Below are 23,365 nucleotides of genomic sequence, written 5' to 3'. Positions count from 1 at the left end.
TCTACAGAGGTATGCATTGAAATGTTTATTTGACTTTCAAGCTACAAGTTAAAAAATGGCTGATTTGAGAAAGTAGGAATAGAAGTATAATTTATCTTAAAAACATTGATATACAAACTTGTTAGTGGCCTGTTTCTTTTTCAGGAATCTCAATCCATTCTTTCTTGATCAGTCACCTGACCTGGGTCAAAGACCTTCAAAAATACAATTGGCCAATCACAGTATAGGGAGCTGCAGACTCCACCCACTGTCAGCTTGTACTGTTGTGAGGGTGGCGTGTTGGATAAATATCAGCTTCGGCTCTCTGTCAGCCAGTGTTGGGCTCATGTGGCTCATCATTCACCTCAGGTAACTCTTCCCTAGCCGATTAAGAAGACAAAAGACGGTGACATGAACAGGAAGATGGCCGGAGACTGTAGCTACACACAATGTTCTCCCTGGTCCCAGCCAGAGAGGAGGAGGGTCAGGGAGCGCTTCCAGGCTGCCCTGGCTGGCCTCCTTGAGCTGGAGGTTCTGAGATACAAACACAAGAAGATGGTGGAGGCAATACTGAAGGACGGCAGCCCAGATCCCCAAAGCTCAGAAAAAAGGTTCCCCCTTCAGCCACCAGGGGGTGCTCCCTTAGGGAAAGATGGCTTCCGGGTGCCTGGTGGCAGCGGGGGGCTCAGGTTTGCACGCAGCCTCTCCCAGGATGACATCGATCACCTCCGGACAGCCAGACAGCCCAAGTCACAGCTCAGTCGCTCCACGGAAAACCTGCTGCTTCACTACAGCCACATTGACGACAGTGTCTTCCACCTGGTACTGACTGACTCCGGCTCACGGGCCAGCTCCGGCTTCTATGACGATGACGAGGACAGCCAAGCCGGCGCTGGGGGGTCCACCCTGTCCGGGTCACGTGCCTCTTTGGTGGGATCTGAGGCTGTGACTTCCCCCGAACTGGATGCAGAGACCATCCCCTCTTGGAGGCTCCAGTGTGTCGCCAGCCTCTGCCCCGAGTCGCACTGGCAGGATGTACGTCACATGCTGCAGCCACAGCTGCTTCTGGAGCCCAGATACAGAGTGGACCTGAGGACAGGCCGGAGTAGTGAGGTGTACCGGTACCCCAGCCCGCTGCATGCAGTCGCCCTTCAGAGCCCCCTCTATGGCCTGGACTTCAACCGGACCACACTGAACCAGGAGGATCATCCCGGACGCCACATGAAATATCTCTCTCTGCCGACCTATCTGTCCACCCCCCAGAAAACCACTGGTCAGCCCTCGAGTGCCGACTCGGATCAGCGTCGCCTACAAGAACTGATCCTCAGTCGGGCTCGGGGATACCATCGTATGGACTCCACTGCCACCTTGAGGAAATGCAAGGAATCCAATTCACTACTGCCTGGCCTGGCCATGTCTACGCTTGCAGGTTTTGCTTGCAGGAGAGCTGATATGGGCCGGTCTTGGAGCATTCGTTCTGAAGTTCAGGCAGGCCCTTGGAAATTTCCTTACAGAGGCTTCTCCAGGGTTTCCAGCAGACGGGTGGTCCCTTCCGAACACGCGAATGGGGAGTTCCGCAGGAAAGTGGGCACTCTGACCACGTTGAAGGGGAGGTGCGCGTCGCTCTCGGACTTTTCGCGTTTTGGCGTTCAGGAAACTCAGCTTTGGCAGTCGTGGAGGGACACAAGGCGAGAGCCGCGTCGTTATGGTCAGGCTTTCACCTGCGATTCTTTACCCCCTGGGCTCTGTGGATCAGATATTACGTGTTTTGAGTGAGTGAATCACGTCTGTGAGCTATGACCCTTAAAAGATATTAACAATTATTCTGCATAAAGCTGGGTATGAAATTAGCGAATAGTTTTATGAGGCGTAGCTATTTCTATATTTTTCAGCTGTCACTAGCGGTCAATTTTGTACTTTTCTCATGAATAACGACGGGGCGGAACTACACATTCTGGGTAATAAAGTCAATATCTTTAGTAAAATAAGTCTGATTTATGCGGCTAATGTGTGTCGTTCTCAGTGATCACCGCACGTTAGTGTTGAAGTTTTTTTGTCTTAAAACTACTTGGAAACAAAACTTCACTTATATCCATTTGCAAATGCTGTTGTGTTATTTTTTAATCGTGTTTGCTTATTTATTTTGGTAATGTATAAAACAAATAAAGAAAATGCTTCTGAAACATACCGTCCGACTGACCATTGTGTATGCGTTAGTTTGTATCTCGTGTTCAGGTTTACTTTACTGCCTATTGTCTAGTTATCTACGATTGATCGCCGGTATCCAGAGTCTTTCTCAATATGTGCATTTAGTTCTTGCTTAAGTTGCTCACCATTTAAGCACCCGAACAGCTCTATAATGGCGCTGTTTGAAATGCAATTTAATGATTGAAAAGTGTGGAAAAAAAAGGACGCGGGGCCCCGGGACATTGGCGTCTGCCCCCTCCCTGTCTTCTTCCTACCCTCAGTCCGCTGATGTTGATTGAGGCAAATCAAGGTGGTGGTACGGGAACACCGGGTCATTTATATTCATGAGATCCCTTTTCATTCCCTTAAGAATGTGCTGGAAATTTACCCTCTTTGTCCGCAAAATAGCAAATATATTAAAAATCGCCAAGGGTTGTCGCTCTTTGTGTCTGCCAGTATTGTCAATTTAACGGAATTGAGTCGGATTTGCATACAAATGACCTCCAATAAACGCCTATGCTATTAAGATATATTCTTGGTACCAGGCTATGGGTAAAATGACATTAGAATGATTTCCAGTTTAATGGCTGATGATGACACCCATGTTTGATCCGACATGTTTGATCATTCTCAAAGCTGTGCAATAGGCATCCTTTTCAGATCTAAGTTGCTTCCCAGACAGTTTCCATCAAGTGTTCGCATATAAGTAAAAACTATTAGACCTAATAAACATGTGAACTTGATTCTTAAATTAGGAAATCGTCATTTCAGTGCAAAAAATATAAAAGGGATGTTAAACATGCCGCTTGCTTTCGTATAAACACTTCTGAAGAGTTCGCCGACTCTTGAGAAGGTATTTGGGCGACATCAAGGGCGTTTCTAGCTGTTGAAAATATCAGGGGCTAAGTCAGATTTACCTGGGGCTTGATTTTTTTGTTTTTGACGGAAGATCATTGGGACTAAAATACTCGGTGCTAGGCTTAAAATACTCAGGGCTATAGACCCGAGTGATCGGATCTAACGACGCTCATGGGCGACATCAACATATTAATATTATTGACCGATGAGGCGACACCCTTCGTGTAGCCTACGCATTTCATTGTTCTCTCTGTCTCCACTAGGCGGCGGTAAAGTCCCACATTTCCACCCAGCACCGAAATGCGCAGCATGCTTTCGGCTAAAGAATAACTTTTTTTTGTAGTGTGGAATGTTTTCAAATGCAAAATTAGTACATGCTGTTTATTATTCCCACTCTATCAGTGTGATTGTTTGGTTCAACATGATAGTTACTTCACTTTACCTGATAGATTGTAAGCAGACTTTAGATACATTGCAGACCGTGTTTAGGATAATTGTATTATTAAATAAACTTTGTTGGAATGAAACTGGAGCATGTATCTATTCCTAATTGTGCCGGCAGTTTGGAGAGTGATCACGTGAGTACAGCGTGAGCTGTGGAACGTTTGCACCATTGCTTTGGAGTGAGGCGTTATTGCTTGAAAATACTGTTTTCTGTTCAACCATCAATACTCGATTAAAAAATATAACAATATGCGTTTTTGGAGGTGTAACAATGCACCAGGGCACCAAATCATTAAACGCAAGAGGGCGCAATAATCATAATCTCTGTCTTGATTTGATATTTTATTTTCGCATTGTGTACTTTAGTCTGCAGAATAATGGAAAAAACTGCAAGAAAAAAGTAATGGTTTGGAAAGTTTTTTTTATACATGTATACGCCTAAAAAGGAAAAGAAAATAGAGCAGTGAGATCTGAGTTTGTTTTAGTCTTATTTAGTTGAATGCATTGTGAGTTTGTCGAACCGGAAGCCCTGAATCGTCTATCAAAGCGAATTGTTGTATCATTACACCCTAAATGAAGGAGAAGCACTCGGTGCTTTTTGTGTGTAGGAGGCTATCACCACACTGTCTGGCTTTAGTAAGGCGTGTTTCTCGCAAACTCGGAACAGACTCCTCTACTGACTCCTGCTGCTACCATTTGATTTACGTTGCACGAATTCCCCAGTGCTGGCTGTGTTAAGACGAACTGTCAGACGAACATAGAAAACCAGCGCCAACGAACCCCCTCTCTGCGTCTCGAAATTAAGCAAAAGCTCCTGAGAAACAGATGCTGCCGTTAACTACTCCACCCGAGACAATTAAACTGTTATCCGGTGAAAAATATCCCAATAAAATGTAAGTTTACAGTTAAGTTGTCAAACCGCAAACTTCGCAGGTGGCATCGTGGATGTTATATTTCTCTGATATAGAATCCAGATTTAGCAGAACTGCTGTTTTTCATCTCCCCTCCTGTCGATAGGCTGTTCTTCACCTTCATCCTGTGCTGTACCGGACCAGCAGGGAATGGAACCCCCCACCCAAAAAAAGACCTTTAAAAAAGCTTTTATAAGTGTGAGATTCCTTCCCCAGACTGCAGCCTGTCTCAAAGACTGAAATTTGAGTGTCAGAGAGAGAGAGAGAGAGAGACTGACATACAGAGAGAGAGAGAGGGAGACACAGAGGGAGAGAGAGAGAGAGAGACAGAGACTGACATACAGAGACAGAGACTGACATACAGAGACAGAGACTGACATACAGAGCGAGAGAGACTGACATACAAAGAGAGATATAATACAGCTTTAGTATGCTGCAACTTTCGACTGATGTCTGTCACCGGTGGGTGGTCTCTGCTATATGTCCATTTGATGTTATCTGGGGACTTGTCTAGGATCATTGTCCCGATTGTACAGTGGTATTATTTTGTAGATAATACTGGTAATACTCTGCCGTACTAAAGAAATGTCAAAGATGTCTGTTTGGTTTAGGACTTGGATAATGGTGACAGCTTTGACCTTGTCATCAGTGGGGCTCATGGTTCCATTCATGACAATTTTCCCCAGAGCTTTACTAAGAGATTCTTCCTCATCAGACACAACGGCATCCCCAGTCACCGTAGCTTCTTGACCTATGTCTAATATCAGGCCAACCCTCACCAGCAACAGACTCTGGGGGGACAGATCCATCCCTGTGATGGATATTGCTGCTACCCAAGAAGGTATCTGAGAACTCCATATCTCTAAATTTCCAGGCTTGGGCATGAGTTAACGCACAGACAGAGAACTCGGAGTGGTCGGCAGGATCATCCAGGTTTAACACGGGGTCTATCGTCACCTCAGGTAGGAGAAGAACCTTCTCACCAGCCAGGTAATTGCCAAGGATGAAGGAAACCCCTTCGACAGATGATCAAGAGTGGATCCCAACCTTAACATGACCTAAATGTTCGGATGTATACAAATATACATAATGTAACTGCATACGAAGAACACAGAGTTCAGTACCTTGAATGAGCACATCACTCCCACTGTATGTTTTCTGAAAATGGCAACACAGTCTCCAAAATAAATGACTGTGCCATACCTGTGTTTCTCAATACTTTTACTGAGTGTTGATTGCCAGTCTCAGTTGCACTCAGAAAGCTATCTAACACAGAATAGTAGGCTAATCTGGCACAGAGTCCTTTGACCACTGCTGGTTCTCTGACTTTTTTTGTTGTCTTAGTCTTGGACAGACAGCAATAAGGTGGCCTACTTGATGACAATAGTAGCAATCACAAGTTCCGGGGCCGGAGCAGAATAGCTTTTGGGGAGTGGACAGGGCTCACTCCAGTGGTAGGTGGGATAAAGACAATCTTGTGGGGTAGCATGGACTCCTCAGCGAGTGTAGCAGCCAGCGAAAGGGTAATTATTTTCCATTCATGAAAGTAAATAATGCAGTCAGGCAAACAATTTTAAAATTCTTCCAACAGAATTAACTCTATCATGTCAGATATTAGACATGTATGTGCAGCTTGACGAGCAGCATTTATCAAACAAAACCCCATTCTCTCTGGAGAAGTCTGACATGTAGACTTTACTAATTTCCCAACATGTCACTATGGGGGCACTGACCCCATAACATTCGCAATCTAAACTTAGTTCTAGGGCGCAGACTTCCTGGGCTTTACCCCCCGGTTTGCACTGCAGGAAAAAAAATTGCTTATTTTTACTCAGGTGTTCCTACCCCCTGGCCGACCAACAGGAGGTGCTGCTGCGGCTCCTCCTCAAAGATCACAGGCTGAAGGGGAGAAGGTTCCTGAACGTTTCTAACAGGACTGGCAGAACCTTACTGATCCTTACTGACCCCTACTGATCAGGGGTGTAGTTAGGGATGAATGGATAGGGGGGCTAAGTCTTTACTGGGAGGGTGGGAAACTGATGGCAAACTATTCCTGCCGTAAGCCAATAAATTATTTGGGGGGGCTAAAATAGGTCTAATGACACCCCTGAAACTGATCATTACCAAACCCTACTGATAGTTATGATCGGTCACTGACCCCTATTGATTGCTACTGACACGTGACCTTCAGTGTCCACCTAGCTGGAGGTCCGGTTAGATTTTATGCCTTTGGAACCAGATCCTGGCCTGGACCAGGATGGGCAGCACTGGCCCAAATAACCAGGCAGGCGCGAGTGATGTTTTGGGGGGAGCACCACCCTTGTGACAGCATTCTGATGACCTCCATCTCCGTGAAAACAAAACCCCATTGTCTGTATCTGATCGGCGTCCAGGAAACCATCATCTCCCGTCAGGATGGCAGGCACCTGGAGCGGATCCTGCGAGGTGCATGCTGGGAAACGGGGGGGTCGGCACCTTGACGGAATGCTGAGACAACCACAACCATTTTCGGGTCACAGAGGAAACATTTGGTATTGTGGCGGTGGCCGGGGGGCAGTGAGCCGGTTGATTACAGTTGCTGGCCAGCAATCAGCTTCTGTGGTGTTTTTGTGGCACGTGCTCCGGCCTGCTGATCCCCCTTCCGCTCTGTGACTTGTGCAAACAGGCCGTGGTGAGACTTTGTTTTTGGCAGCGTCTCTGTTTAGAATGCAGTTTGCGTGCATGTGCACGCTCTGAAAGCCCCAACAATCGGGGGCGGGGCGCCACCCCTGGGGGCACTGGGCAGCTCCTTATGGGCCGCCTGCCTTCCTGCCTGACCTCCACCGAGCCTCACCTGGGCTCAGTTCGGCTTCTCTGTTGTTTTTGGCTTCCTGCTGACGAAAAGGGGAAGGTCGGCCCAGAGGCCCGGCCAGCCTCCAATCCAGAGAATCCCTCTGGGAACTGCACTTCTTGGAATTCTAACCATGATGCGGAACATTTCTGGTGAATTATCCAGTTACATTTTTTTGATTATGAGGAAACGCCGATTGCGGTGCTTTGTGTTACTGTGATTGTATAGGGTTGTAGGTTTGTTCATGTCCGTGTGACAGTCCTACAGAGAGCCTGTTTTGTTTGGTGGCTCATGTGTGTCTCGCCAGCTTATATCTGTGGGACAGCAGAATGATGGCACTGCTGGGCCCCTGTGCAAGACCCTTAACCCTCAATTGTTCCAGGGACTGGCTGGCCCTGCTTTATCAATGACGCATCTCTGTAGATGATAGCATCTGGAAATAAAATAAATGTTACGTTTTGAGGGCTTGTATTGTGCTGCTTTGGTTGTTTTCTACAGCAGCGCTATTCAAACTCTTTTTGACAGGCCCCCTACAGCTGATATATTCAGGCCTATTTTCCACTACACAGCTTTTCAGAGCCTGGGAAAAACAATATTTCTAAAGATCACAATTTTGAAATACGTCTGCCACTATCTCAAACCCCCCACATAGATCTTCGTTTTTTATTTCCCCTCAGCTGCACCCCCTCCCTGTAATTCCTTCGAACTCCACCAGGGCGCCGCACACAACAGTTTTGAATAACTCCGTCCTGCAGACTGTGGCTAGTCCAGCCGATCCCTGCGGGCTCAGGATGTCCCTGTGGGCTGCTTACAATCTGGGTCCTGGGTTGCGCTGCGTGGATGCAGGTCTGTCACTGTTCTGCTTTCCGGCGGTTTACTTATATATGAGTGCCCCCTCCTCCCAGTCCTGCTTCATTGGCCCCCTCCTCTTGCAGTTCCATCATTTACAGAGCGGGGGCCTCTTCCTATTGCCGGATCTTCCCGTGGGTTATTTTTTCAGTGGGTGGCAGCCTGACACTGAGTCCGGCTCCTCCCAGATCCCCTTACGCTCCTCATAGACCCGGCAGGTAGGGTTTCCCACCCCGAAGCTCCATCTGCATAGACTCTGGCTGCTTCGCCCACCCTGATGAAAATGGCTGCTCTGCAGGCCGTCACTGGGGCCGCATCTCGCCGCTGTCCACACTGACAGTTGATAGGCTGCCCCTATGTGGTAACCCCATCTACATGTGACCAAATGGAGTGGGAGGAGTGTGTTTGTGTGTGTTGGTGTTTTTTACGTGATGGCACATCAAGGCCTACAGCTGTGATGGGAGCGAAGGTCGTTGAGAGACGCTTCCTTTTCTAGAGATTCCCTATGTCAGGGATGTTTTTCCTGTGTGTGTGTGTGTGTGTGTGCACGCACCTGTTCTTCGACCAGGAAATGTGCAGAATTTCTTCTATTTCTGGAAAGAAGATAAACTTTTTTTTCGATATTCAATGTTAGATCTCAGAAGGAATATTAAGGTTTTCCTTTTAACTCTTAACACTTAACCTGCTGGTCTTTATAGTCAAACCGCACCATAAATTGTTTGTGCACATTGTTCGGGTGCTGCGTGATGCTCGGCATAACCAGATTGCAGTGTTTCTTAGGTTATTTTGACATTTCCTTGACTTTTGGTTCCGAAGTAAACTATATATAAGACTTTAAACAGCTTATATCTGTCCCCATTAAGGTTGTTCCATGCCGTCCCTGCGTGCCTACGTCCCGGAAAGGGGATAGCCTTAACAACCGAAACAGCTGTCATCAGAGTGTCACCGCTGCTAAATAATAAAGGTGTCCCGAGTCACGTGGCGCAGCCCTTGAATTATGCACGCGCTGCCGGCCCCCGCCGCGTGTCCGCACCCCCTCCGTACCGCACTTGTCTTGCTCGGATGGTGTCAGCCAGACTTTTACAAATCAGGCAAAACGTGATTGATTTCTTTTTTTCTTTCCTTAACTCTGTCTGTCAGGAAGCTTTTGAACGATGGAGAGTCTGGGGGCGTCTTAAGGCTGCTGACTCAAATGCAGCAAACGTCGCTTACGGCCACCTGCCAGAGCTGCCCAGGAGACGCGGTGAAGGTGCTACAGCGGCGCGGAGCTCACTTGCGGAGGTGTGTACATGCATTTTACACACACACACATGTATATATATATATATATATATATATATATATATATATATTCCAGTGTAGTACGTACGTGCTTGTTGCTTTCTTTATTGAGTTGTAAGCAGTTGGGAGTTTACCCATAGCAGATCAGCTCAAGAAGGGGAAGAAATATAGGCCGACTCACAAAAATGCAAGTAATGTTTTTAAATATCAAAGACGATGAAATTTTTTTTTCACTGTCAGGAGCTAAAATCACCGAATGTACAAAAGTTAACATTAATTTCGAGAAGTAAGAGGAGAAACTATTAGGTCTGAAAAATCCAGGTTTGTATATACATTTGGTTTTTCCGAACCGAAGACCGGTTTAATTTTCTGCTCATAATACCTAACTAGCCTCTAAAAGTTTAATTGGTTCTGGGCTGTGGTCCGATTACACGGGAGGCGCTGGCCGCGGTGCTGAAGGTTTTCCAGGCTCCCGGTCGTACTGAATTTCTTTAACGCTAAGCCCGCAAGGGGTTAATTCCTTCCGTCCCATCAAAAGAGTCTGAGGAAAACCGAAAAAAGCCCGAACTATTCCTTAACCGTTCAACGTTTACGTAACGCAACGTGTAGGTTATTCCGTCACGTAACAGGAGGGTGAATTAGTGTAACATTCTTTAGACTATAAAATATTAAAAATGGGGGGGGGGGGACGTCTAAGTATTTTGAGTTGGGTAATTGGCATTATGGTGTGTTAGGGAGCGCAGTGCAGGGGTGGTGTGCGGCTGTTTTAGCATATACGGTTAGTTGTTTTCGGTCTAAAACACACTGGGAGGAAACGCGGGTCTCTTGTTATAGAAACTCCTTGAAATGGATATTTCGTCGGGTTTTTGTTAATAAACCGTAACCCAGACGGAGCGATGCCGTCCTGAGCTGAGGCCTAGGTGGGTGTCTGTTAGCTGTATTTCCCGCATTTTACCACATGAGGGCGTCTGTTCATGCCTGGATCAGACGCCCATTCACCATGCCCAATCAGGCATGTCTGATTATCTAACCAGTCCGCTTGACATCATATCACCGTAGCAACCCAAGGGACATGTCATCACTTGAGATACATTATAAATTTGGCCAGCCTGATATAGCACCTTTTTGCCTTCGTTTTAATGGGGCATCCCTTGTGTCACGACCGTGCCAGCGGTGGCCACATCAGAAGCTAAAGTGAGCTTGAGTTTTCCAAGAATTCCGGGTGTTTTTCCCATCGACAGCATTGGGTGGGTTTCCCTCTGCAGGCAGAAGGTTGTGAGGGCAAAGCCCTGGAGAGAAGCTGCTGCAGTTTCCTGGAGAGAGTGATCTGGTGATGGTGGTAGAATGTGGTGGAGCTGTTGGACACACTGGAGGTGCTTCTGATTCAAATCTTCATGTTTGTCCACAGGGTCCATCCCAGTATTGGGGGGGCAAGTGTGTCCATGGATCCCTTGTGAAGGGCGGGGGAGGGGCAGGCATTCTCTCCCAGGGAAGAGACATTCTCCATTTTGGTGCCCAGCATCGAGACTCACAGCTGACTTCACGTGATCTGTCCAACCTGCTTCCCTGCCTCTGTGACACCTAGAGGCCCTCCCCCACCATGAATGCCATCTTTGCCCGGCTGCACCCTGGGCGGGTGGAGTGGGGCGATGTGCTGTATCGGCTGCAGTCACGGGTCCTGCGGACCAAGCCTGTGGACACCATGCTGGACGGCAGTGGTGCCGACACGCACGGCACGCAGCTGGCACGTGTGCTCACCACCGTGGACCTGGTGTCGCTTGGTGTGGGCAGCTGCGTGGGCACCGGCATGTATGTGGTTGCCGGGCTGGTCGCCAAGGAGATGGCAGGGGCCGGGGTCATCCTGTCCTTCTGTATTGCCGCCATGGCATCCATCCTCTCCGGTGAGACCCAGAGTTTTCCGGATGGGGGGCGGGGATAGTGGGCAGTTCACGTTCATGTGTTTTTCTTGTAGCTGGCAGTTGTCTATAAACTGAGGTCAAATCCAAGCTTTAGACGTGGTTTTGTGGTCCATAAGGTCGAAAGCTTTCCAGTTGCTTCAGAAGAAGCCTCTCAGCTCAGCCCTATGCCGGGTTCGAGCCCCTCTGTGTCCTGTGCTTGCTCAGCTATAGAGGCCTGTGGATCCCTCCTGGTCCGGGTTGGAGACGCATGCTCCTGTGTCGTGTTTGTTTGTCACTTGACCCCCCCTCCCCTGCAGGAGTGTGCTATGCCGAGTTTGGCGTGCGTGTGCCCAAGACAACAGGCTCCGCCTACACCTACAGCTATGTCACGGTGGGCGAGTTCGTGGCCTTCTTCATCGGCTGGAACCTGGTGCTGGAGTACCTGATTGGCACGGCAGCCGGTGCCAGCGCCCTCAGCAGCATGTTTGACTCACTGGCCAATCACTCCATCAGCCGCTTCATGATTGACCATCTGGGCACACTCCATGGCCTGGGTGAGCATGGGTGCTGCCCCGTCCAGTCACATGATCCCTGGGGACAACTACAGTGTGGGGAATTTGGGCAACATGGGGAAAGAGTGAAAGAGCTCTTGGGTTAATGATTAAGTTTGGTCTGTGAGAACGTCTGATGAGTTGCACCAGAACCCACAGAGCGAGTGTCATGCCCCAGGGCCCACTGGCTGTTTTTGCTCCGGTCGTCACCATGGCTACTCTGCTCGCAGCCATCCTCAGCAATGTGGCCACAATTGAGCCATGCACTTGCTGAAATCCGAGCTGTGATGCCGGCTCCTGTCAGCGGTGAATATTTAATAGCTCTCAGTGACATTCTGGTGTGTGAGTTACAGCTGCTAATTCGAGCAGTTCAGATAAGCACCCCCAAAAATTCCACCATACTAATTGACTGGGAAACATTTAAATGCACAGAAACCATGCACCTACTTCTTTAATGATATCTGGTTTTGCCTGTCCACAAGAGGGCACTCCTCGCAAGTCTGAGTGATATAGTGGTGCACTTGTTCCTGTACACAAGCCTGATCATGTCTCTCTTGATCCCCACCCCGACGAGCAGGAAAGGGTGAGCAGTCATACCCAGATGCCCTGGCCCTCTTTATTGCCGCCCTGGTCACGGTGATTGTGGCGTTGGGGGTGAAGAACTCAGTGGGCCTCAACAACATCCTGAATGTGGTGAACCTGGTGGTGTGGGTCTTCATCATGATTGCGGGACTCTTCTTCGTCAACCCCTCTAACTGGGGCGATGGGCGTTTTCTACCCCATGGGTGGACGGGGGTAAGGACCCCTCCATGCTACAGAAAGGCCTTGGCTTCTGGAGTGGCTGCCCCTCACACACTCTCTTGCCACCCTGCAGGTCATGCAGGGAGCTGCCACCTGCTTCTATGCCTTCATCGGCTTCGACATCATCGCGACCACCGGTGAGGAGGCCAAAAGCCCCAACACATCGATACCCTACGCCATCACCGCCTCGTTGGTCACCTGCCTCACTGCCTATGTCTCAGTGAGTACCCAGTCAGGGGTTGGGCAGCCGGAGCACTGATAGCTGATTGGTCTCCAGAGTGGCCTTTCTCCTATACATCATTGATTCAAAATATATCATTGACTAATAATAAAGTCAGCCCCTCTGTATGGATTATGCCCCCTCTGATGTCCCCACCTTACAAAGCCTAGTATTACCCCTGTATTCAACATTCCATGTGACCCAGATGACCGAGGCCACCATCCAGCTAGCCTTGTCATGCAAATGCTAACAGGTTGATGACCTTTGACCACAACCCTTGGCAGGTGAGTGTCATCCTGACCTTGCTGGTACCCTACAACAAAATCGACGGTGATGCGCCACTCATGGAGATGTTCGTGGTGCATGGCTTCGGCTTTGCCAAATTTGTGGTGGCGGTGGGTGCTGTGGCTGGACTGACCGTCAGTCTGCTGGGGTCGCTCTTCCCCATGCCGCGGGTCATCTATGCTATGGCTGGCGATGGCCTGCTCTTCAGGTGAGATCCCCTCGCGACACAATCACGTGGTTAAGAGCTAATGGATAGCTGGTTAATGCCGAAAGGCTAATGGCTCATGTGTACCTGCAGGTTCCTGGCACACGTAAGTCCGTTCACGGAGACCCCAGTGGTGGCGTGCGTGGTCTCAGGCTCACTGGCAGCCATCCTGGCGTTGCTGGTGAGCCTGCGTGACCTCATTGAGATGATGTCCATCGGCACGCTGCTGGCCTACACGCTGGTCTCTGTGTGCGTGCTGCTGCTGCGGTACCAGCCCGAGGCTGGTGCCACCACCGTCACCGAGTACCCCCCTGAGGAGGAGGGTGGCGGCGAGGACGAGGCTGAAGGCAAGATGAGTGATGGGCCGGCATTCCAGCAGGGATCACCATACCAGGGCGCCACCACTGAGGACGAGTACGATGGCATGGGAGACAATGCCTGTGGTGCCAAGAACCTGCCATCGGGGGGTGATGGTGAGATGCTTTATGATGAAGGCCCAGACAACATATGCACTGCACTGCTGCGGCGCCTTCTAGGCCCACGGTACCACATCCTGCGGGCGCGGCTGGGCCTGCCCGGCCGTACTGCCAGGCCCACGCCCGCCACAGGCCGCATTGTTACCAAGAGTGTGCTGATGCTCTTCGTGTGGGCCTTCCTGTTCTTTGGTGCTGAGCGCGAAGGTGGCGGCTGGGGGGTGCTCTCTGTGCTGCTGATGGTGCCTGTGGCCGCCAGCCTCCTGTTGGTCATCATGCGACAGCCCGAGAATCCCCGCAAGCTGCCCTACATGGCACCCTGTGTGCCCCTGGTGCCGGCCTGCGCCATCATCGTCAACGTCTACCTTATGCTCAAACTGTCTCGCATCACCTGGATCCGCTTCGTCGTCTGGTGCTTGCTGGGTAAGGCTGGGGGTGGGGAATGGGCAGGCCCCGGACAGGAAGCTCCCCTTCTCCTCCTTTCTCTGTCTGGGGGCGTATACAGGGGCAGGGCCACAGGCCCTAGCTGAAAGGCATTTGCCTCCGCCAGTCACTCACTGATTCACAGCATATCATTGGTTAATGATAAGGCCAGCCCATCCGCATGAATTATAGCCCCTCAGTTTCTCCTCAGGTTAAGCCCCCAATGACACTGTCACTGACCCCTCCCCCCTCATGTCTGTGTCTTTGCCCTCCCCAGGGTTGGTGATCTACTTCAGCTACGGCATGTGGAACAGCAATCTGGAGCTGCATGCCCGCGAAGAGGAAGCGAGTGCCAGCTCGTACCAGCGCTACGACGGCGGTGTGGATGACAGCTTTGGCACAGAGGATGTGGCCGCTGGCACCCCCTACCCGCAGGATGATGATGAACCATACCAGGGCTGGGGGGCGCAGCAGGAGGGCGGGTACCAGCAGCAGTACCAGGCAGGCCCGCCGCAGTGGGACGAGGGTGACAGGCGGACCTAGGCGTATCTCTGGGGATGGGGGACAGGATCCTGCTTGCCAGAAGGGGGCACCGGCGAGCAGCTGAGGGCGGGAGCCTGTACCGGGGAATGCCTACTTTAACCGAGTTAATGAGTTTTCCTGTACTCTTCCTACTGACACCCAAGTTGAAATCTCCACAAAAACTAGTATGATTTTACATCTGTTGCCGCATTACTCACCAGTGGCTTTACTGGTATGGTGCCAAGCCAGTAAGTGCTCCGTTGGGTAATGTGGCCTGTACTGGTAGTGCACTGGGTTTCCAATGGGGTGTCCGTCCCCCATGTGTGCATTTGCTGATGTGCAACTCTACAGTCAATGAGAGTAGCGGGGTGGCAGAGAATCCCGCCCCTTCCTGTGACAGCTTCTTGTCCCCCCCGCCCGCCCCATCCTAGTCATGTGATCAGATATCACAGAGTGCTGTTTGTAAGTGATGATTGTGGTCCACACATGGTGATGATTTAATTACAAGGTCAGTATTGATTTAGCTCCCATCTGCTGCTGGTGACACAATTCAAAAGCAATGGTTTCGTTTAAAATGATTCTCTTTTTCAGATATTTCTAATAGATATTTCAATAGTATGTTTATTTCATGGGTTCTGAAACCTTCAATCTGCACCCCACCTGCCTGTGTGCTTTATAAGTATGAAGTCAGGATGGACCGTACCCCCATAACCATATGTGCATGGAGAAGCACACCCCCCCCCAGGCACTCATGCGTATGCTTATTTCTGATTGCCCTGTTCAGGGGGGCTACACACTGGGCCTCTCACTGCTCAGATCGCAGCTGTGTTTCAGTGTGTCGGTTTATCCCCTAGTATCATAGATGCGTCAATTTGTAACCGGGACGGGGCATTCCCCCCCACCCCCGAAAGAAAATCACTCCGAGGCCCCCAGGTCTTACACTGAAATAAGCACAAGTAAAATCCCAGTAATTCTCCGAATGAGGAGGACGCTCATTTCATGGCTTTCATGAATCAGCAGCCCAGCATGGCCACTGATGAATGACTTCAGTTCCTGTCAGCTGATCATGTTTCGTTGAAATTACAGGCTGGCTTCCTGAGAGAGCCTCGCACTCGTGTGCCTGTGGCATCCGGCAGTCTGGGATTCTCTGCTGTGAGTCCGAGGCATGACCCAGCATTCCTTCTTCACTTTGCCGGTTTCGTAATGGAGAGTCTGATGTCATCATTTTACTGCTGTGCATCACATATAAGTAAACAGCAATAATAATAAACCACATCTCTTCCCTATTTGCTCAAACCCATGCTAGGGTTTTGCGAACATCTTTCCGGGGCAAAAATTTGAAATTTGCCATAAATGTATAATATGATTTTCTTTTCTTCAAATTTCACTTTCTTAGTGTCAGATAGCGACACTTTAATGTGTATTTTGTATTATACCATCTGCGCTTTACTCACCAGCAGAAGCTCTGTGTGTCTTTGTGTTGTATTTTGAATGTCGTTGCAGTAAGTTGTTGTTTGAAGGTTTCTCGACATGCTGACACACCGGCTGTCTTTACCAGATGATTCCTGACCCTGGAAATGGGTCTTTACCGAAAGGGATCAGCTAAATAAATGCAGATGCTGGACCACAGCCCCTGGGCCTGGTCACAGCTCGTTTTGATGCTCACACATGTCTGCCTCTCTCTGCATCTGCATCAGTGTGCTGGTCTGGTCAAGCCTTTGAAAAATAAGGAACCTAATTCTTTTTAATATATAATACATCTCACGCTAAAGTACAAAACTTACTAACCTTATTATGCTGTGCTGTCATCCAAATACAAGATGATTACGTGATCACAAGTATCTGCTTTGGTCCAGAATACCAAACACACATGTGAGGCTGGTCCAACTTTGCTTAAAATGTTTCACATTTGTGCCCCTGTAAAAAACGCTAGTCGTAATTCCGTGTAGCATCACTAACTGTTAATAAAAGTAACTTCTAATGTAGGTAAACTAATAATTAAGCCACCTGCATGTGTCCAACATGTCCATGTGTGGTTGCGAGTTTGTTATATGATGCTAATGTCTGGCTGAATGTATCCATAATTCATTTGCTGTAAATATTATAACTTGTTAGCTTGTAAAGGCTGTAAATAAATAGCTGTCAGCCTCGGTAAATATTTTATTCCTCGTGGCATGAAGAGATTAAGGTGATCTTAACAATGGGCAGCCCCGCCTGTCATAATCCCCAGTAGCTAAACATACTGGGTCAGAAGCCAAAGGCCATGCCTTCCCAGATGGCTGAAACCATCCCCTTTCCCTATAGTACAATCTGTCATTTTTATTAAGACAAAAGAAAAAAGCTTAATAAATATCGGTTACCAGTAATGATTGTATATACAATGACTCATTAAAAAAATGTCACTGGGTCGAGAGGAGAGCGTCCCTGTCTCTGTAAATGACAGAAGCATAAAGCTGGGTGGTGAAATAAATAACGAGGAACTTGTGGAAAATTGGGGGGGGGGGGGTTGTAATGCTGAGCAGGGATGCCTCTCATTCGCTGACTGGTAACCATGTGATCATGTGGTCTTGTGACCCATGCCATGCACAGAGTCTAATGTTCCTATATTGTAAATGAGATATAGGGGGCATTTCTGTGTTCATGTTTTGTTCTCCAGTTTTTCCCAATAAGAAATCTCTTAGTGGGGCTGGGGGGGATGTTTCTGCCCCCCTCACACTTGCACGCTCTTGGCATGGTTCCCCAAGGAGGGGCCAGGGCTGGTGGTCGCCGGCTTGGAGTAGTAGAAGCGCTGCTCTGGTTGGCGGATGAAATTGCCATGGCAGCAGGTAACCATGACGCCACCCACCAGGCAGAGGCCGGAGCCCACCCATCCGGAGTACAGGGAGAAGCCAAAGGACATGATCTCCTGTTCCTGGTGCGCTCCCACAGGGAACCACACGGTGGACACCATGCCACACAGTGCTGTAGAGGAGGAGCACAGGGCGTCCAGGCAGCATTAAGCAAAACCAGTCACATGATCAGAGACGGGCATTAATATCTGAGCATTAATATCTGAGCATTAATATCTGAGCGTCATCAGTAGGCTACTGCTTATGCTGTACAAGGTGACTAAACAAACTGCAGATTTAAGTACTTTTAAAATATACAGGTTTGCAATATATACGTTTCAAATGATATATACACAGACAGATTTTTAAATGCATCTTCATATTTATCAGATATCAATTTACCAATGTACATACTATGGCGATTAATTACACTGGCAGGACAGTGGTGGCCTAATGGTTAGGGACGGGCACTTATAATGAAAAGATTGCTGGTTTGAATCCCTGACCAGCAAGGTATTGCCCCCAATCACTGCTCCCTGGGTGCCGAATTAACTATCCCCGGATATGTTACATATGGGTTAAATGCAGAGGACACATTTCATTGTTGTGTGCTGTGGTGTGTCAACAACGATCACCTAATTCTAATAGACTCCATACACGAGCTAAATCAAGCCAAAAGCACGATGATCTCATTTTAATCCGAAGCGGAAAAACGTTTGCAGCATTTAGGAAATATGGGGCGAATCCGGTATTAGTCACACGGCCGCTGATAGCACTCAGGCCGCGGCTGCTACACGACCCCCGCTAAAAGGGCACCACCGGAAGGAAGGCCCTCGGCATGCCGGGCAGTGTACGGATCTGTAGTTAATCAGCACGCAAGGAATAGGACACGACTGTTTATGCTCAGCTTTTCTGCCAGCGCTTGTGGCTCGTGACACCTACCCATTGTGAGCGTGAGGAGCCCCCCCAGCACTGCTCGCCGCCGCTTGGCCCCGTCGGGCTCGGCACCCAGCGTGACGCAGGGCATCGCCGCCAGCGCGAGGGCGACGGCTGGCAGCCCGACGAAGCACGCGACGACCATCAGCGTGCGGCACGCCTGTACGTAGGCTGGCCAATCAGAGCGAAGACCATTAATAGTCATTAATAAGCAACTGGAAATAACGCACCAAATGATTAAGTTCGGGGTGTTTAAGGCTGTTAATCGTTTCACACTAAACATTACTAATGACTGCTGTGTAATAACATGTATTAGCAATGGGAAACACTAATTATAGTATTACATACATGTGTATGTAGGCCTAGAGGAAAAAATAAAAAGGTTCTTTTGTGCCGATATTTTAACTGTACTACATTTATTACCGTTTTATTATTTGCCATTTAATTCCATTCTGGATACGTGTCATAAACTATATAGAATGCAAACAGATTTAATAGATATAGATATACAGATTAGTCATTTTAACCGATGGAAATTGTGCATTTTTTTGTCTCTGTACCAATGCATTTCACGTAACGCCCTTATTTGTTTACAGTAGGCAGACAGGCGCCTCTACCCTACCTGGCAAGGCGAGGATTTGGTTTAGCGCGACGCAGTGGTACAGCGCCGTGGAGATGACACAGTCCACCCAGAGCCCCCGGGTGCGCAGCTCGTCCATCCGCCGGCAGGTATGCATGTCATACTTGCAGGTGAGTACCCAGTCACCGGTGGCGGTGGCGATGATGATGCCGACCCAGCCGAGGCAGCTGACCACGAAGCCACTGAACCGTATGCAGCCGCGAGCCATGGGGAAATGGTTGCTTTGGATGCGCGATAAGGAGGTGAGAGTCCTGAGCAGGACGAAGTAATAATGAATGGTAATGTACGCACCAACACCTGTTTAAATTAATGGTGTGGCAAATCCTTCTAAAAATCCCGCTTATTCGAAGTGAAATGAAGTTTCCAATTTGCAGGCTTTTATATTCGATGCTGTGGATGAAAAAAAAACAGACGGAAACTTTCAGCCAATGGCGAGTTTCGAAGTAAAGGACGGAGGGATTTACTCTTCACCCACTACTCTCATTAACTGTAAATTCTTCACTTCGCCTGGATGACTCGATGACTGTTCCTGAAGCCAAGTTTTCTGGATTTTCAATAGGCCTGTACCGTTTGGGGAACTTTATTGTAGTGTCAGCAGACCAAAGCATCACGGCGGTAGGAACAGAACTAGGCGGTTTTACTTAAAGGGGGAGCCCATTAATATTTGTGGTCCTTAAAATAAAGAAACACAACCCAAACTCCTGCTATACTCTGCCCACCGGGCTGGCCGTCCCGACTGCACATGGTGGGCGCACACACATTTTATTTACAATACATATTTTTAAACACTGTATATGACACTACGATACAACACAATGCAGCATACTAAACACTACTTACGCACAGTTATTTGTATTATTTACATGACTGGCACTGGTCCAGCAAGCCGCGCTGATCGATGGGTATCCCAGTGCTATGTCACCTTCATTATTTCGTTATTTTAATTTCAGAAGACACGTGACCTACATGATGCGTGCGGTGTGAATTCCCGTGTTTATCGAGTGTACTTTTATGGGTTTTGTTGCTTGAAAAACTGCCCAGTGTAATTTCTGAATCTTTCCTGCCCCCTATCGATGGTGTTCATGTTAACTGGTGTTTTTTTCCCTCCAAATAATTTTGGTTAATGAGACACCGTAAGGGGAATAAAATGGTCCGTATTTTGCCTAGGGTGTGTCATTGCCGTGAGCTTCAGTAGTTGCCGTTTTCTTCGTTAATTTAATGTATTTACTCATTATTTTTTTACTTGTAACTGGTCTGTTGGGACCTTCTTGGGGAACGAAAAGCCCAATACGTTGCAGAGCAGATGCGCGGTCCCGCTTTCAGGCGCGGCGCGCACCCGGAGCAGTGACCCCTTCTGACGGGTTGATGTAGAGGAACTTGCACAGCAAATCAAATAACGAAACTTTAATACCACGCCCACGCAGCTGCCAAACCAGGCGTACAGAGAAACAGGATTCGTCTTTCAAAGTGCCACATACTTTATTTCAGAATTTTAGTAATATAAACAATTCTACAGTTTTAAACTATTTCTTTGAGGAGGTTTTGGTTGTTTGGTCCTGTGCTAATAGTGTGGGATTCCCACTGAACACACTGTCATTTCCTTCATAGGCTGGTGAACTTTCCTCAGTGAAATACATCACTCTTAAGGCTGTAAAAATAAACTTCTATTATCATCTTCCATTAGAATTATAAATACAAGTTAAATATTTAGTTATTTTTAGATAAACAGTATAATTAGTTTCATTACTGCAACCCTTTGCCTAGCTTAAAGTTGAGTTGATTTTAAAACGAAAAGATGATATGCAACAAATATAAAATGTGTTTGAATGTCTTTCGGTGGAGATTTTCTGAAACATGAGCAATAAATGGCTGTATTAGGCAGTGCTGTAAAGCTCTTCAGTGTATGTATCTATAGAGATGATGCGCCTGACTAGTGGCCAGAAAGCCTGTCTCACTCACTGGAGTCACTGCTTCATTAGTCTGTAGCCTGTGGTCTAGGATGGTCTGGGTGCTTTTACATCTGATAAACCAGTCAGCAGCAAACATGGCAGCTTGCAGACTTCAGGCTCCATTCAAGAGCAGGCTTTTGAGGCAGGGTCATGTGACACAGGACTCAGGGGACACCTGTGCTTGGAGGTGTGGCCGTGTTCGGCATGACTAGAGGTGTGACTAGGAGCCCTTCAAGTCACTGATGCGGGCGTGGATCTTCAGGGCCGGTCCCAGCTTCAGCTTCATAGCCCCCATCAGGTGGTCCTCGGTCAGGAGCAGTAGAGCCTGGCCATCGATCTCCTGCGAACGGAACTCCTCCGCGATGTCTTGGCAACCTGTAGGAGGTAGCCAGAGGTCATACGAGGGTTAGGGTTAGTATTAGTGTTACAGTTAAGGTTAGCTTTAGTTTTAGCCAGGGGCGCAGATGGTGGGCGGACAAGGGACACATCCCTCCTCACTTTTGAGGGGAAAAAAATAAATTTCGATAAGTAGCATCCCTAAATAGGGTTGGTTTGAACTCATCAAGCTATTCGTAGCATGTGTTTGCTGCAGGTAGAATTACCCTCACACATGTATATCCCCGTGCCTATACACGTATATGCATCCCCGTGCCTGTACACAGACACACATCCCCATGCCTATACATGCATACGCATCCCCATGCCTGTACAAAGACACGCATCCCCATACCTGTACACTGACATGAATCCCATCCCTGTACAAAGACACACATCCCCATGCCTATACATGCATACGCATCCCCATCCTTGTACAAAGACATGCATCCCCATGCCTATACATGCATACGCATCCCCATGCCTGTACAAAGACACGCATCCCCATCCCTGTACACAGACACGCATCCCCATCCCTGTACACAGACACGCATCCCCATCCCTGTACACGCATACACATCCACATGCCTGTACACAGACACGCATCCCCATGCCTTTACATGCATATGCATCCCCATCCCTTTACATGCATACGAATCCCCATCCCTGTACACAGACACGCATCCCCATCCCTGTACACAGACACGCATCCCCATCCCTGTACACAGACACGCATCCCCATCCCTGTACACAGACACGCATCCCCATCCCTGTACACAGACACGCATCCACATGCCTATACATGCATAACCATCCTCATGCCTGTACACAGACACGCATCCCCATCCCTGTACACAGACACGCATCCCCATCCCTGTACACGCATACACATCCGCATGCCTGTACACAGACACGCATCCCCGTGCCTTTATATGCATACGCACCCCCATCCCTTTACATGCATACGAATGCCCATCCCTGTACACCGACACGCATCCCCGTGCTTATACACGCATACTCATCCTCCTGCCTGTACAACGACACGCATCCCCGTGCTTATACACGCATACTCATCCTCCTGCCTGTACAACGACACGCATCCCCATGCTTATACACGCATACTCATCCTCCTGCCTGTACACCGACACGCATCCCCGTGCCTATACACGCATACTCATCCTCCTGCCTGTACACAGACACGCATCCCTGTGCTTATACACACACTTATCCTCCTACCTGCACACCGACATGCATCCCTGTGCTTATACACGCATACTCATCCTCCTGCCTGTACACAAACATGCGTCCTCATCCCTGTACAAAGACACGCATCTCCATGCCTATACATGCATACGCATCCTCCTGCCTGTAGACAGATACGCATCCCCGTGCTTATACACGCATACTCATCCTCCTGCCTGTACAACGACACGCATCCCCGTGCTTATACACGCATACTCATCCTCCTGCCTGTACACCGACACGCATCCCCGTGCTTATACACACATACTCATCCTCTTGCCTGTACACCGACACGCATCCCCATGCCTATACACACATACTCATCCTGCCTGTACACAGACACGCATCCCCATGCCTATACACGCATACTCATCCTGCCTGTACAACGACACGCATCCCCGTGCTTATACACGCATACTCATCCTCCTGCCTGTACACCGACACGCATCCCCATGCCTATACACGCATACTCATCCTGCCTGTACACAGACACGCATCCCCATGCCTATACACGCATACTCATCCTGCCTGTACAACGACACGCATCCCCGTGCTTATACACGCATACTCATCCTCCTGCCTGTACACCGACACGCATCCCCATGCCTATACACGCATACTCATCCTGCCTGTACACAGACACGCATCCCCGTGCCTTTACACGCATACTCATCCTCC

General features: G+C 48.7%; 4 protein-coding genes and 1 long non-coding RNA gene across 6 annotated transcripts in view; 3 read left to right on the top strand and 2 right to left on the bottom strand.

The window, feature by feature from the left end:
• Positions 1 to 10,883, top strand: LOC125740578 (dapper homolog 1-like). Its single transcript, XM_049011900.1, has 3 exons — positions 1 to 1,592; positions 9,199 to 9,339; positions 10,748 to 10,883. The coding sequence occupies exons 1-3, from the start codon at positions 391 to 393 to the stop codon at positions 10,794 to 10,796; spliced, it is 1,392 nt and encodes a 463-aa protein (XP_048867857.1). The 5' UTR covers positions 1 to 390; the 3' UTR covers positions 10,797 to 10,883.
• Positions 10,884 to 10,939: 56 nt separating this feature from the next.
• LOC125740577 (probable cationic amino acid transporter) lies at positions 10,940 to 16,873 on the top strand. Its single transcript, XM_049011899.1, has 7 exons — positions 10,940 to 11,240; positions 11,555 to 11,791; positions 12,366 to 12,583; positions 12,663 to 12,809; positions 13,094 to 13,302; positions 13,393 to 14,195; positions 14,473 to 16,873. The coding sequence occupies exons 1-7, from the start codon at positions 10,940 to 10,942 to the stop codon at positions 14,736 to 14,738; spliced, it is 2,181 nt and encodes a 726-aa protein (XP_048867856.1). The 3' UTR covers positions 14,739 to 16,873.
• On the bottom strand, positions 16,865 to 19,329 carry LOC125740579 (claudin-11-like). Its single transcript, XM_049011901.1, has 3 exons — positions 19,104 to 19,329; positions 18,488 to 18,652; positions 16,865 to 17,678 (listed from the first exon to the last, which is right to left on the bottom strand). The coding sequence occupies exons 1-3, from the start codon at positions 19,327 to 19,329 to the stop codon at positions 17,428 to 17,430; spliced, it is 642 nt and encodes a 213-aa protein (XP_048867858.1). The 3' UTR covers positions 16,865 to 17,427.
• Positions 18,515 to 23,365, top strand: part of LOC125740580 (uncharacterized) — a 21,008-nt gene continuing 16,157 nt past the window's right edge. The window contains exons 1-2 of the long non-coding RNA XR_007397660.1: positions 18,515 to 18,643; positions 19,078 to 19,363. This is a non-coding gene — a long non-coding RNA (uncharacterized LOC125740580). The remainder of the gene's footprint in view (positions 18,644 to 19,077; positions 19,364 to 23,365) is intronic.
• The window catches only part of LOC125740576 (polyhomeotic-like protein 3), a 14,934-nt gene continuing 12,150 nt past the window's right edge, over positions 20,582 to 23,365 (bottom strand). For both annotated transcript variants that reach the window (XM_049011896.1, XM_049011897.1), the window contains one exon: positions 20,582 to 21,445. In XM_049011896.1, coding sequence (XP_048867853.1) covers positions 21,291 to 21,445 — 155 coding nt within the window. In that variant the 3' untranslated portion in view covers positions 20,582 to 21,290. The remainder of the gene's footprint in view (positions 21,446 to 23,365) is intronic.

Source organism: Brienomyrus brachyistius, chromosome 4, assembly GCF_023856365.1.
Source record: "Brienomyrus brachyistius isolate T26 chromosome 4, BBRACH_0.4, whole genome shotgun sequence".
NCBI lineage: Eukaryota > Metazoa > Chordata > Actinopteri > Osteoglossiformes > Mormyridae > Brienomyrus > Brienomyrus brachyistius.
The sequence above is the reverse complement of the archived record's forward strand: the minus strand, read 5'-3'. Positions and strand labels throughout refer to the sequence as shown.

Coding starts and splice junctions, on each gene's coding strand:
- LOC125740578 (XM_049011900.1), top strand. CDS start 391: ATGAACAGGAAGATGGCCGGAGACTGTAGCTACACACAATGTTCTCCC. Junction 1,593..9,198: donor CTGACCACGTTGAAGGGGAG/GTGCGCGTCGCT, acceptor TCTGTCTGTCAG/GAAGCTTTTGAACGATGGAG. Junction 9,340..10,747: donor CGCGGAGCTCACTTGCGGAG/GTGTGTACATGC, acceptor GTTTGTCCACAG/GGTCCATCCCAGTATTGGGG.
- LOC125740577 (XM_049011899.1), top strand. CDS start 10,940: ATGAATGCCATCTTTGCCCGGCTGCACCCTGGGCGGGTGGAGTGGGGC. Junction 11,792..12,365: donor GGGCACACTCCATGGCCTGG/GTGAGCATGGGT, acceptor CCCGACGAGCAG/GAAAGGGTGAGCAGTCATAC. Junction 12,810..13,093: donor GCCTCACTGCCTATGTCTCA/GTGAGTACCCAG, acceptor AACCCTTGGCAG/GTGAGTGTCATCCTGACCTT.
- LOC125740579 (XM_049011901.1), bottom strand. CDS start 19,329: ATGGCTCGCGGCTGCATACGGTTCAGTGGCTTCGTGGTCAGCTGCCTC. Junction 18,653..19,103: donor CCAAATCCTCGCCTTGCCAG/GTAGGGTAGAGG, acceptor CTGATTGGCCAG/CCTACGTACAGGCGTGCCGC. Junction 17,679..18,487: donor GCTCCTCACGCTCACAATGG/GTAGGTGTCACG, acceptor CCTCCTCTACAG/CACTGTGTGGCATGGTGTCC.